Raw genomic sequence first — 15,482 nt, 5'->3', positions numbered from 1 at the left:
AAGCAGTGGTATCAACGCAGAGTACTCCCCCCTCCGCCCCCAACATATACCCCTCTATACCTTTCTACTATCTCTGGCCTTCCGGCTGATGGTACACGTTGCATTCGTACACGCTGGCGTTTGCTTTTTATTCGCTTTCGCTTTCCCTCGTTATCGTTATCACTTTTCTCCCGCGTATCGCCCGTCTCACCCCCCCCCCCATCCGCCTGCATCGATATCTCGCTACAACGAGCCACGCTTACCTGTGACAGGCCAAGATATATCGAAACGGTCTCGGATATGTACAGGAATCTGCCATCAGCCGCGACAGCCATCGCGAAACCGTCCAGGGACTGGCGACAGAAAATATGAGAGACACTTTTGAGGAACTCTAGATCGTATATTCTCGGATATATATATATATATATATATATATATATATATATATATATATATATTTAAATTCGTGCCCGATAAAAAATTCATATGTAAAATAATTATGATTAGAAAATTTAAAGGAGAAAAGGTACCAATACTGACATTTTGTTTTTTCGTTTTAGCCTTCGACTCGAAAGTCCTACATAAAAAAAAATTTATTAGAGACTACTCTCTCAGAGATTATATCAGTTTTGTGCAATAATATCGCTTTAAAATCATTTTTAAACAAATAACCCTTTTTAAAAATGCACGGAAAATGTAATTTTTAAAATTGATCCCTATAATTAATATGGCTGCGCTGAAAACTAACATAATAAAAATTAGAAGAAAAATATATAAAAACAAATTTAGAACCATGTAAAATATACGTAATATTGTCGACGATAAAAATGCTTCATTATCACTATTTAGATTATGTAATTCGCCAAAGAAAAGAAATTTCGATAATTCTCGATAATCCGATTTATTGTTAGCACGTAATACGACGTCTTCTCTATCTTTTGTAAAATCTTCCGATATGTAAATAAATTAATTACGCGGAGCAAATTCATATCAGTTCTGAGATAAAATACCTTTGATCGATGACAAATAAAAATATTTCAAAAGATCTCTGTGTCGGTTCTGATATCTTTTCTCTACATTTCAGATATATTTGCTCAAATAGATTCGTGAAATTCTGATTAGAAATTTTTACGAATTGAAGAAACTCGCGATGTAATGATATTTAATTTGAAAACAGAGAATATATTAAAAAAATCTTGAGAATACCCAATTCATTGAGTGATGCATTATCACTTTTATCGTTTGCGGCGTGACAGGAAAGTAAACCTACCTGTAATATGTGGGTACCTTGATGAATTTCGAAATGATCTATTGCTGCGTTTGTCGATGATCTGACTCGATTAGCACCTGCGAATGAAAATTTTATTAATACACGACACACCGCGTCCAAGATATTATTATAATATAGATATTATGATGTACGAGTAGTTTTCTCTAATCTTTTTAATCGAAACGTAAATTTCTCTCACAACAGCGTTTTCACGGACAATGTAATAAAATTTGTATATTTAATCGATACAATTATCGCGTTCAATTGTCATTTGATTCAATATTATTCACCGTCGCTCCGAGATCCCTGAAATTTCTTTAGATAAGTGTCAAGTGACGCAATGCTGAACAGTTACAACCAACTGGCGTACGCTTATCGAGAAAGGTATCCTCGATTGATCAGCGATACGTGACTCACACGGTGTACGCGCCAGATTCGACCCCTTTTGCGCCTTCTTTTCTCCCCTCGTTTAACAAACAAGACGCAGGCTACTTCTTACCGTAATAATAATCCTACGCTCCCCAGCAGCCCCGTAATGAAAGACTTAGAAGACTCGATCAAACTTGGCGCGCGAATCGCTTAATCTAGTAAGTCCATCGGGATGAGAGACGGAATGGCTCGACTTCGTCCGGCTGACCCTAGCAGTTCGGGTTTTCGGTCAACAAGGTAATGCCGATATTTCCTACCGTGTATATAAGACCGGACTTTGGGTCTAATCTAACCGGATTTCGTCTCGACGTATGCCTTTGTTCTCCTAATCATAATGCCCCTTTCATCAATGCACTTACGAATCCTCGCACATTTGAGGATCCAGTCTTTTCTCTCGCAGTATGAAAAATTGATGATTTTTAGGAGTTTTCTTTGAAAAATATTTAAAATTGATCTTTTTAGCATTTTACACGTTATTATCGATGTTTAAACAATCGTCAGGATTTTTAAATCTTGGATATTTATCTTTTTTTTTTTTTTTATTTAATATGAGTTTTTACACGTAACGTGTTCAAAAATGTCTGCTTCGATGGTGTAACATGCTGCTCCTCGTATAATCGTTTAAAATAAGAAAAACTTGATGTATTGTAGTTTTATTCCATAGAATATTTTTGAAATAACGCACCTTCGTTAGAAAAAATTAGCAACGTAGTGTTATTTTAAAATTCGATATTTCAAAAAAATATTAAATATTAATTTTTTAAATTCTATTTAGATTTTTCATCCCAAAAATATTCTATGGAATAAAATTAGATGGACTTTTTGCATTTGGTCAGACAATTACACGAAGAGCGGCATGTTACACCGTCGATTCTGAACATGCTACGCGCTGAGGCTTATATCGAACAAAAAAAAAAGTTAAATATCCAAGATTTAAAAATACTGATGTACTTTTTAAACATTGATAAAAATATATATGTAAAATGCCAAAAAGATCGATTTCTACTATTCTAAAAAAAAAAAAAAAAAAAAATCAATCTTTCATGCTGCTAAAGTGAACCGGGCCCTTAATCCTTAAAGATCCATTTGGAATTGTATTCGATATATATTTTTTTCACGATCTATCAAAGTGTATTCCATCTTTTAGTCGAAAATGGATTTAACACCTCGGCCAATCCTCGCGTCCGCCATTTGTCACAATATTTTGATAAATATAACTTGACCGCGCGTATTTGCTTTTAGGCAGCTAGAAAAAATATCCTCGCCCGCGATATTTCTGAACAAATATCACGTAATTGCCCCCGTCGATCGATTATTCTCGCCGAATACCTCGCGAATCAGCCGGTCTCGAAATCTCGAATCATTTTACTCGGTTAAGTCGAGAAGCCTCGTACCCTGGCCCTGACACATGCGGCGCACTGAATAGAAGAGGGGCGGCACTGGATTTAGTTTGACGAGGAGTTGCGGCAGCGATGCGCGGCACCTAACTCAATTTCGTTAGTTTAGTTACATTGGCGGTTGGTAACGCGAGGCCTTGCGCGCGTATAGGGGTTGTCGTGATTAGATTTTCATGCGGATAGTGGTAGACGCGCGCGCGCGCGCGAGAGAGAGAGAGAGAGAGAGAGAGAGAGAGAGAGACAGAGAGAGACGCACCTATATACCTAAGCCTTTATATACGTACCCGCGTACGTGCAGAACCTCTCTCTAACGTTTTTCGCGACCCTCCCGCACTGTAAATATTAACTCAACCAGCACCCACCCTTGTGCATTCCGAAAATATGCGGCGACTACGGAGCAAGTAAGCTTTCCCGACAACGCTGTCTTTACGATTTCTCTTCGCGGGGGGAGGGAAGGATTTTTCTCGCGTCGAGTAGACAAGGCCGTATATCTACTCGATTTTCAATCAATAATAAGTCTGCTCCTTTCTTAAAAATCGACTTGATCCGTATATAAAGCCGATGAAATACATAAAGCTAATTAAGAGGAAGTAAAGTTTCGCGACAATTCTGCTTTTACGATTTCTCTTCGCGGGGAGGGAAAGGATTTTTCTCGCGTCGAGTAGACGAGACTATATCTTTTCAATCAATAATAAGTCTATTCCTCCTTCTTAAAAATCGACATGACCCGTGAGATACATAAAGCCACGATGGTACGAGCGTAACGATATATCTACATTAATGAAGAAAAAGTTTGCGAGAGAGCGACGAAGCGAAAGTGCACTAAAATAAGCCAGTAGCTCTACTCCCTTTTCGCCAAATGAAGCACGAAAATGAAAGAGGCTCGGCGGCGATCTTATCGCTCGATGATCGCCGACAATTCTCTATTACTATGTATCTGTAGAAATCTCTCGCCGGCTGCATGGTCACTGGAATTATAAAGGATATCTGAAAGCTCGATCTATCGCCGGTCGAGCTCCGCGCATGCTTCCTTAAGGAAGCAACTGTCCAATCTTCGTTCAATATAATTCTAATAGCTCTGGTTTCATGTTACTATCAAAGTATTTCAATGTATTAGGTGTACAACTTTGCTTCCGCCGTTTTCCTATAGATGGCTTTAGCGGTAAGTAGTGGTCGAAATAAATAGATCATAGACGTCGTGCAATAAACTTGGGCATCTGTCAACATAACCTCATAGAAACATTAGTCGATTTGTGTCTGCATCATAAAGTTATTCTCGATTGAAAATGTCAGTTTACGAGCCAAATTCTCGTCATTTGCGGGTGGTTTTAATTTTCTGCTTCAATATGAAGAAATCTGCGGCCGAGGCTCATCGAATGCTCTCAAATACTTATGGTGAAGCCGCTATTAGCGAAAGAACGTGTCGCGAGTGGTTTCAACGCTTCAAGAACGGTGATTTTCACGTCGAAGACAGGCATAGCGGTGGAAGAGAGAAGGTTTTCGAAGATGCAGAATTGGAGGCATTACTTAATGAAGACTCAAGTCAAAGTCAAAAAGAATTGGGAGTGGACAATACTTTGAATCATAAATGTATAACCAGTTTTTTACGATAAAGCCTCGAATTTCGGGAAAAAAAAAACGGCGAAAGCAAAGTTGTACACCTAATAGTTGCGAAAGACGCGATATAAAGACGAGATAGGCGAAAAAATTCTTCTCATCCAAGGCACATTCGTATATAAATCGAATGACGGCACGCGAGACAGGACGCGTCGATTCTGTCTGACAAGAGAGGAGACACGTGTCTATCGAAAGAAGGCCGTTCGGAGATAGATCGAGTGGCTTTGACGCGATTATAACGCGGTTGCTTCCCTTACTCTTGCTTCTAATACTTTCATTTCTTCTCCGATTTATATATATTGTATTTAACTAGTGTAACATATTAAATTATCAATATACAAAATATACGTATGGAAAAATGTCATGTATATTACTCGTACGATAAAATATTGTGCGACGATACATTCGCGCGCGTGTCCGCCGCAATACCAATCTACTCCACTGCAGACGACGCGAGCGTAAAGGGATTATAACGCGCCTGACTTCCTCTCTTATTCTTATCCCTGGAGAGAAAGTTAGGTTCACGGAATATGGGTTAGAATCCCGATCCCCCCTATTAACAGTCTGGATGACTCCCCCTTTCCGGAGGTTAAACGCTGATCCATCAAGAGACATCATCGGCAGATATATCTTCATCGAGCCGACTACTCGGATTATACACCATACATATGTCTATCGTAATAAATTAAAACAAAATGTTTCCCGCTCGAGATCGCGATATTCCATCGCGCTTAAATAGATAGTCAACTCAGAAATAAGAATAATTGAAGAATCTCTCTCGCTATATATTCGTTAATTATATACGCTGAATATTAATTTGATGGTAAATTCAAATCTAAGACAGGCATCAGGATCCATGGTTATTCTCGTCGATAAATAATGTAAATGTGCGCGAATCGCGACTCTATCGTACTTTATCTTACCTTTGACAGATTTGCTGGGCGGTGGACCGTCGCGGGACCACGGCGGATCGCCGTGACTGGAGAAATCGCGGAGTTTGAGATACGAGATCGTTAGTCTTATTATGGAGGCTTTATCCAGCTGGGAGGTAATGGCCGCCGGTAGTGGAAGCATTTTCGCGAGCTCGTAGAACTCAAAGTTCTCTTTACCCCGTCGCGACCTCGCCGCGTCCCGGCTCTTCTCCTTGCGCAACTCCAAGATGCTGTAATTCAAACACACACACGCACAGCGGTTACAGGCGGCGAAACAATGCATTTCTTCGACGGATTACAAAATTAAAACGTTATCATATATGTGAATGACGATTCGCCATATGTGAGCGATACAGAGTAGTCCCCAGAGAGAAAAATAATTTTCGATATAAACGAATGCTTGATCCCCTCGATTAGAATCGCTAGCGCGAGAGAATTGTCAGCTATACGGTATAGCTCAGATGTTTTCGTGATTCGAGACTCGGGACTATCGATTAAAGCGTTAACGGTTCGTAAAATAAATTCCGACGCTTATAGATTCCGGGGTGATAAGTTGGTCATAGAGAGAAAGAGCGGCGATCGGCCCGCAAATTCGCTTCCATACTTCCTATGTATGCCGCGTTCCTTTTAAGGGATCTTTGCGCGCGTGTCGTATCGCGACGTGTCTCTCCCTTAATGGCGAAGTGTATATCGGGGCGGGAGTTATTTCGCGCAAATGCGTATAGCGTACATACGACGGCGAAGCTGAAATTATGCGGTCGCGCAAATAGGTATAAAGGTGAAGAGGCGTGGCGATAGTGTGTGCTGCTACCGGCATACATTATTCAAAAGCGCTACGAAGCTCGTGTTTACTGACAAGCCGGCGAATGTATCCGCGAGAGCGAGTACATCGACGTAACGTCGTAACCACGCCCCAGTGGACCGGCCCCCTCGGTACTGGTTTTACATTTAAAACTGTAAACCACCGGCTAATGAAGCGATCGGAGTTTGCGCGAAATCTGTGTACGCTTCTTGGTAACGCTTGGTCATTGACCTTTAGCGTACGCGAATCGCTCTTATCTTAGGTTATATGCCGCGCGAATGGATCCGGGTTAAACGCTTCTCCCTAGAATTTTACTAAATTGTAATAACATTTTTTTTTTTTTTTTTTTTTTTATCGTCATTTATGCGTGTTTAAGCGAACGCGAGATTCACGCGCTTTGTTTTTCTCATTTCGAACAGCGATTAACTCTTTTTGTTCGCGAGAGCACTCCGGTAAACCGAAAAATGGGCAACCAGGCGCGAAATCTGTCCCCAGGAAGGCATCGGAGTTAAGAGTTTAGCCCATTAACTAACTTCCGTCGTTCTCCGATGGGGATCGCAGGCTTGGCGGAAGCGTCCGTCCGTGTCGTGGTCCGTAGCCGAAATGATTCGAAACGCGATGGGATTTTTATTCGTTCGCTATTGCGTTTAACGACTGTAAAACACCCGTATACTTTCCCCATCTACCTACCCGAGCTTGTCTCTCCCTCGCGCGAGATGTGCCAACACGATGGTAACCCATTATGACCATTCTCTGGCTGCGAACAGGGATCGGAAGTCGTAAAAAACGGAAGGAAAGGGAGGAGAGAGAGAGAGAGAGAGAGAGAGAGAGAGAGAGAGAGAGAGAAGGAGAGAGCATCCCCCCTCGATATAGTATAAGCTGCCACACTGTGTCACAGAATCTTGTTTCGACATTTCACAAGCATTCCGCGACACTCGATCCCTCTGCCCTCGGTAAAGTTTCGTTTACAGACAGACTTTCGTTTTCGTCCCAAAGGGATAATGACAGATTCTTCCCTTTTCCGTGGCCGTGTTCTCAACGAATGATAGACTGTATTGTACGCTTTGCATTCGGGCTCTCCTCTCGATTGTAATGGTCGCCATCACTTGTTTCGGTTGCATCAAACGTTCACATACATTCTTAACATTAATATAATATATATTTGATTGAGAAAAAGTTAGATGCTTTTTCTCTAATAAAAAATACACCGCTGTCCGTGACGGAAAGACGAGCCAAATCGACGAGACGATTAAAAGCCTCTAAACATCTCTCCGCCGATGATTGGCAAAGATAAAGAATACGAGAAACGAAGGGTGGCAGCTTCCTTTGACCGCGTCGAATCTATCCCCCAAGAGGAACGGAACTTGGAAAAGCTAAACCTAAGCACACGGACGCCCTCCGTCCGTTCGGCCAGACTCGCGCGGTAAAGCGTCTACAGACGTGCGAAAATAAAATTACGCCCAACTTTCGGTCAAATTGGTTGGAATTGGGCGGCAACGGTGGCAACGGCGAGGGCTCGCGAGTCCCGAAAGTCCCGCGGGATCGGAGATAGTGGTCCCTCCCAACGCAACCATCGCCGGATATATCCTTAGCGATCGTCGAAAAAAAAAGGCCACCGAGAGCGCCGCTAACGTAGCGTCCTCTCGCCTTCTCTCAAAGTGCTGCCCATCAATAATTCAGCAGAAGAGCTATGACGAGCTCTAGCCCCCTCGGATATCCGCGACAACCCTCCGTTTCTTCGTTCTTCGCGGATTCGAATCGTCGAGTCGCCACCACCGCTCGAGAAATGGCAGCTGCGCGTAATAATCGGCCAGATTACCGTGCGGATAACATGGTTTCCCTATGTCGATGGAATTCGTGCCGATGGAAAGCTCCCGCGAACTCGATACGTGTACGGCAGATCGCTTAGCGTCATCTCTTTTTTACCTATATCCCTTTAATATAACAGAGAGTATCTGCTCGAATCTTGTAAAAAAATTCCCTGAGCATTCTTCCCGTTCTTGCGGATACTTTTTTTTATTCAAAAGCACAGATAGAGAGAATATTTTAAAGATTTTTTTTCGCCGCGACTTTCTAAAATAAGTTTTTCTAATATTTTTCATACTCGTACGAAACAAAAACTCAAATGTACTAAAAACTAAACAGCCTTTGTAAGATAGATATTTTTCACTTGTATAACATTTTCAATTTTTTTATCCTTAAAAAGTTTCAATAAGGAATATTGCATATATTCAATATTTTGTTAAGATATTGAATATATATATATAAACAGAGATAGATATATATTTATAATATACTTCAAACACATTATTTACTTAAATTACCGACTGTTTATAATATAGGAGCAAAATGATCAAAGAAAGAATTTTTTTAAAAATTTCCTAACCTCTATGAAAATTCCATGAGAATTCCCTGATTTTTCCAAGTATAAAAGAAATCCCTGATAATTCCATATATCCTATAAAAATAAAACTTTACGGAAGAAACACCTCGATATCAGTGTAATATATGACTTCAATAAATGACAATGAATTTCTCCAAAAAAATATATGAAAGATGTCAGTTTCTTACGATACATTTACTACACCTTGCGGTTAAAAAAAAATAACTTGCGATATTTATATTATTTGTATCTATTTCTTTCAGATCTCTTTACATCACGATTTTATTTCTTACAGTATCACGATAAAAAGTAAAGTCAGGAAAATGATTTTTCCAAAGGATTGAATATTTATCTCTTATATGGGGATCGTCATTTCACACAAAACTTTTTTTAGCGCCGTAAGTAGTATTAGGTGTACAACTTTGCTTCCGCCGTTTTCCTATAGATGGCTTTAGCGGTAAGTAGTAGTCGAAATAAATAGATCATAGATGTCGTGCAATAAACTTGGGCATCTGTCAACATAACCCCATAGAAACATTAGTCGATTTGTGTCTGCATCATAAAGTTATTCTCGATTGAAAATGTCAGTTTACGAGCCAAATTCTCGTCATTTGCGGGAGGTTTCTGCTTCAATATGAAGAAATCTGCGGCCGAGGCTCATCGAATGCTCTCAAATACTTATGGTGAAGCCGCTATTAGCGAAAGAAGTAGTGTCGCGAGTGGTTTCAACGCTTCAAGAACGGTGATTTTCACGTCGAAGACCGGCATAGCGGTGGAAGAGAGAAGGTTTTCGAAGATGCAGAATTGGAGGCATTACTTAATGAAGACTCGAGTCAAAGTCAAAAAGAATTGGCACGATTATTGGGAGTGGACAATACTTTGAATCATAAATGTATAACCAGTTTTTTACGATAAAGCCTCGAATTTCGGGGAAAAAAAACGGCGGAAGCAAAGTTGTACACCTAATATATATGGGAGAATTCCGCGACGATGATGGTCTCCGAGTTTTCCTGAATATGATTTCCCAGCGACGAGAGAAGCGGGAAGTGAGAACGGTATTGGCAACCGTAGAAATTATAATGCGCGTCGTAACGCGGGCTCATCGACTAATTCAATTAAACGATTCATTCGCCGGTCCCAAGCACCACCTGAGGGTATGTCCCGCTCCGTCTGTATTTCCACGTCCGTGTGTTCTCGCGTCTCCGTGTACGCGTGCGCGAAGAGTAGAGAACGCGAGTCGGAAAAGGACCTTCCAACCTACTCCCCGGAGAGCCGTAGCCTCGCGCAACAATACAATGCTCCTAATGTTACGGCTCCAGTTTCGACATAATTTTCTTTCGCGGCCCCGCCGGCCCGAGGGTGGCTATCGGATGCCCGGGCTTTTGTAGCGTTTCGGCGAAAAATGTCATTTCCGCCGACCGTCCGATAACGAGGAGCGAGGAATAAGTTTTACGCGCGCTACCCGCCGCGATTAGATTTCGAGACCGGCGTCGTAAAAACTTCACTCTTGGACGACGAAGGTAAATTTTAGAGGTGGAGGGGGAGGAGGAGGACTCTCTCTCGACGCTTTATTTCGCAAACTTTCCAATTCATTCGACATACCGTCAGTCAGTTCCGAAGAAATCAGCGATGACGATAGAATCGACGCGATTTGGCAAACTCTTTCGCAAAAGCCGCTGAAAAAGTATCGCGAACGCTTAGTCTTTCGCCGCTTATGCTTTTATCCGATGTCATGAATTATTCACGATACATCCCTCGCTTCTATAGTGGACCATAGTCCGCGATTTCATTCATGATGCAACGCCTGAATCATGCCGAGTTTTATAAGCGAGTGCGAAGGGGATAATGTCGCGTGTGTAAATTCGCAGTGCGTTGCGCAATTAGGCATAGGCGGATGAGATTTAGGACGCATCGCCGTTGAATGCAACAATGGGCAAAAGGGAAAAATTGCGTTTGAGCCATTTTTACGATCGTCGCACAATTTTTCACATTTTCGCGCGTAGCGCGTCTGTCGATATAAATATTATTCTTTTAGCGAGAGATTATTTTATTATTATAACGCTAATAATAATATATTATATAAAATTACTCCGTATATTATACCATATGTGCTTTGTATTCTAATATTCATTGTGATACGGCGAGACAAGGCGAGATACAAGAGAGGAAATGCTTTTCACAGAACAGGGCGCGGGGGGGGGGGGAGGGATCTGAATGGAAGCGGATGAAACAAAAAGAAAAAAAGAAAAAGAAAAAAAGATAACGCCGAGAGCGCTATAAAGCATCCCGCTGCATCCGCGGACGTAAATCATGACGCGTGTATACATGTATGCGTGCATACGCATCTACAATAAAACGAGGGGGAGGGGTGAAGAAAGAGAGGGTAAAAAATGAAAAGAGCGAAGAAAGAAAGAGTCGCAATGCCCGCGACAGCGAGAGGGCGAGAAGAGAGAGAATGAGAGAGACAAAAATTGAGGGAAAGAGAGAGAGAGAGAGAGAGAGAGAGAGAGAGAGAGAGAGAGAGAGAGAGAGAGAGAGAGAGAGAGAGAGAGAGAGAGACAGAGAGACAGAGATAGCGGGTAGATAGAGAGACGGAGGGAAGTTGGCTCCTGATGACGCGCAGATAAGGGAGGGCTTAAAGTCTACGTGATGAGCTTCCCGATGCGGAGGAGCGGAGGTCGAGCCTGAGAACTTTCGGTAAATGCACTTGTAAGAGCTGTTTCTTCTTTCTTTAACATTTCGGACGCAAACTCTCCCTCAATATCAAGTCTGTTTTACAGCGCGAGGTACGGTTTGCTCTTTTCGTCTCTTCGTCGCGCCTCTCTAATATACGGATAAGATTCACCAAAGGAATCTCTCTCATTCTCCGTTATTATTATTATGATCGAATGACTCGGAGAGATCGGAAAGAATATGATAAAGCGTTCATTACGCGAATGTCTTATTGTTAAAAATAACGTTTAAGTAATATTATTTATGTAAATAATGTATTAATAATATTAATAAATTCTTCGCGCAAAAGAAACAATTCCATCAATCTATCGTAAACTTTAAAAATTATAATGAAATTATAAAGAGTCTAAAAAGTGTAAAAAAGAACCAGCCAATTGTTATATAATTATAATATTTTTTAATTTGCATTATTATATTATTTCTGATTTTTTTTCGCTTGATCACACGATCAAAAAAAAAAAAAAAAAAATCAGAAATAATATAATGATGGAAATTTGGAAATATTATAATTATACAACAATTAATAATAGAATGAAAAAATATTAAAAAATGTTATATATAAAAAAAGGAAGAAACACAGCTCAATTTTATAATAAATAATATAAAAATATATTTTCTATATATTTAATACTACGAGATGATATCGGATTGACAGAGGCAATGGACGTCCCCGTTGAAAAGTTAAGCAAGTAAGCTAACAGAGAAAGCAAGGGGTTTTCGAAAGGCCTCACGTCCGTGGCTCGCATCCGGATGCGCTTGGTGTCTTAACTTCCGGGAACGTGAGTCCCGTGGCGCGACACTGTCTCGTCGCCAAAGTCAGATACGAATCCGCGGTCACTGATCTCCGGGTGGAAGTTATAATTATGATTTTCTGACATAGGCTGCCATACGTTATATTTTCCAAGCTAGATAATTAAATTGCCCGTGACATCGTGCATCGTCGATTAAAGTCGACGACGTTTACGAGATTTTACCCGCGCGGTAATCGTTAAAAAAAATTATTGAATGAAATTTCACGAATCGCGCCAATTGACTTGACGTGCAATAAATTGTCAAAATAAAAATACGGTCACACATTAATAAAACATATTTTGTCAAATGTAAAAAAAATGATATAAATGTAAAATATACGTAATAGAGAGAGAGAGAGAGAGAGAGAGAGAGAGAGAGAGAGAGAGTTTTTTTTGCGACGATTAAGACCAAGTGGAATCGCATCAGCGCGATTGGTTCGTTACCGACGCGATTTCGGGAAAATCAAAATAGAGGTATATGGTATTGGAAGGGAGATAAGGGCGACAAGCCAAAGGTAACATTTGACGGCTCCCCCGGTTGCCCCGTCAGCATCAGCGTTCCTCCGATATCGCATCGGGTTTACGGCCGCGGCGTGACGTACTCGTCTACCCCCATTGGTTTTACCACCCTCGCGCCTTATACCTACCTACCTACCAACCTACCGCCACCCATCACCATTCCCATTATCCACTCACTGTGACAGAGCTCTCTTGGGACCGTACCCTGTGCTATATACGGACGGCCCTTTCATCCGATTTCGAAGGGCCGCGGAAATTCTCCATGTCAACCGCTCCTCGTCGTACCTGCGTAATTTGTCGAACGGGGACATGATTACGTCAAGAGAGGCATAAATAATACACGATGCACCGGGATTAAGAGTATCTCTTAAACGCTCTCTCGGGGCGCGTTCTCATGGGTAAGTCGTAAAATTAAATCCCGCGTAAAGTATTTCGAATTATCAAATGTTGAAATGAAACACACCTGGATCCATCCTGGTGTGCGATCGGTTTCATCCTCTATTTAGTATCTCACGTAATGCAACAAACAACTATTTTCACTCGTCTTCTAAGAAAAATTTAGAATATATATATAAGAAGGATATATATCTCAATATATACCAATTTTATCTTATCTTTTGCGATAGAGGCCGAAATTTATTTTTCGAGATCCAGGTGCGTCATTTTTGAGGATTGTAAACTGCAATTTAAAAAAGAGTAAGCGTTTACGTGTCGCGATTATAATAAAATAAAAGGATTTTACAAGTATCTCTTTGATCAATTAATCGAGAATGATCGATCGATAGATCCGCGAAATTTTGAATGGCTAAATTTTTTTTATATACGTGGTGGTTGAATTTGAAAAAGAGAATTTTCGCCGGATCGATCGCCGTCCAAAATGCAGCGAGTCGTTGACGATAACTATACAAGCGTAATTAGAGAAATAAGTATAAGAGAAACAACATGCCCTGGCTCGAGGAGAGGACCCTGACTCTGTTTGTACGGGACACAGAGGTCCGCCGGTACGAACCAGGAGTGCGTGAACGCGGGGTTGATGTTGAGCGCCCCAGCGGCCCCCTGATGGGGTCCGCCGACACCGACACCGACACCGACCCCGACCGGGCTTTGACGTTGAAAGCCCCCGTAATCCATGGCCACCTGATACGGCAACATTTTCTTCAAACACCGAGAGAGTGTCACTTATCTCTTCGCACTTATTAAAGGAACGGTCTGTCAAATCGGCGTCGTTTCGCCCGCGCGCTTTTCACCCGCGTACCACGCGATCCACAAACCGGCGCTCGAACCGGCACCCGTATACGGAAACGATCATCGTCGTCGTCGTCGTCATCGACGTCGGCGCTGCTTCGAATCGCCCGCGACGCGGGCAAATGTCAAAACCCGGAGGGGGTGCGGGTGCGCGCGTGCGATCGAGAGGGTGACGGAAGCGCCCGACGAGCTTCGAACCAACGACCGTCCCGGCCGTTCGTGACCGTGCGAGCGACTAGATGGGACTGTACCGTCCACGAGACGTCGCCGGCGCATAGAGAGAGGACACCGGAGGAACGAAGGAGAGTCGGGAGAGTACGTGAATAACGGGAGCGTGCGCCGAATAACGGGCGGAGTTATCCCGCCCACGAAACGCCCTGCCCGACGAACGATACCGCTGGATACTGGCTTCCTGGCGAGATGCGCGTCCGCCCACCATCCTGTCTTATTTCGTCGACGTCATCGTCGTCGTCGTAGTCGTCTTCGTCGTCTTCGTCGTCTTCGTCGTCGTCGCGGTTCTGGTGTTTCACTCCGCTCCGAGAGACGTTGTTCTCTCACTCTATTTCTCTCTTTTTCCCCTCTCTTTCGTGCTATGCGACGCGATACGCGATACAACCTCGTTCCTCCTCATCGAGTACGCTCCGACAAGATTCCTCGTGCGATTTTCATTTCTGTACTTTTCCCAGTTCGCGAGACCGTGATTGTTAATATAAGTATTATATTTACGTCATTAATACAATATAATAAAAGATGAAAATTATTTCACGGTGATAAATTATTTTTTAAACGCGTGTGTGTATGTTGGATAAAAATCATTTTCATCTCTTCCGAGATGAATTTATTGAAATCGGAAGAAATTATTTTAACTCTTTTTTTTTTCACATAATTATATTTATTCAAAATATCTTTATAATTATTAAATAAAACGGAAAGAATTGAAGAATATTTAAAATTGTTGGAAAAAAAAAGAATTAATATAAACATATACGATCATCGTGTGCGTTAAAATTAACTATTCGCGAACACATATATCTTAATGTACATATATATGTATTGATATCCTTGAAGATGTTAAAAATGTATACAAACTAAAACATTCGCCATGATGTCGGCATTATCGGGAATGTCTAGCAGGCCGTTCGTGTGCTTACGTCAAGAATTTTCACAGCTTCCGATCGCGATGTATGAATTCGTTACATACATATATATATATATATATACGATTCTATACAACCTGTTTATTATAATACATATATAGAAACATTGAATATTTATCTTGTAATTGTAAAACAAAAGACAAAAAAAAATCATCGGTTATATCTTTGAAAAATCTTTAAAATTTTTTCACTCTCTTCTAATTGTAAATTCTTGCGACGAAAAATATT

At 41.4% G+C, this 15,482-nt stretch overlaps 1 protein-coding gene across 1 annotated transcript in view; it reads right to left on the bottom strand.

The window, feature by feature from the left end:
* LOC138934113 (protein trachealess-like) overlaps window positions 1-15,482 on the bottom strand; it is an 87,080-nt gene that overhangs the window by 5,879 nt on the left and 65,719 nt on the right. Inside the window, 3 exon segments of the mRNA XM_070297549.1 lie at window positions 243-332; window positions 1,250-1,326; window positions 5,616-5,854. Of these exon segments, the coding sequence (XP_070153650.1) occupies window positions 243-332; window positions 1,250-1,326; window positions 5,616-5,854 (406 nt within the window).

The sequence above is a fragment of the Polyergus mexicanus genome, unplaced genomic scaffold, assembly GCF_030449975.1.
Source record: "Polyergus mexicanus isolate NDT 795.1 unplaced genomic scaffold, iyPolMexi1.0 SCAF_6, whole genome shotgun sequence".
NCBI lineage: Eukaryota > Metazoa > Arthropoda > Insecta > Hymenoptera > Formicidae > Polyergus > Polyergus mexicanus.
This window is presented reverse-complemented; position numbering and strand designations above follow the sequence as displayed.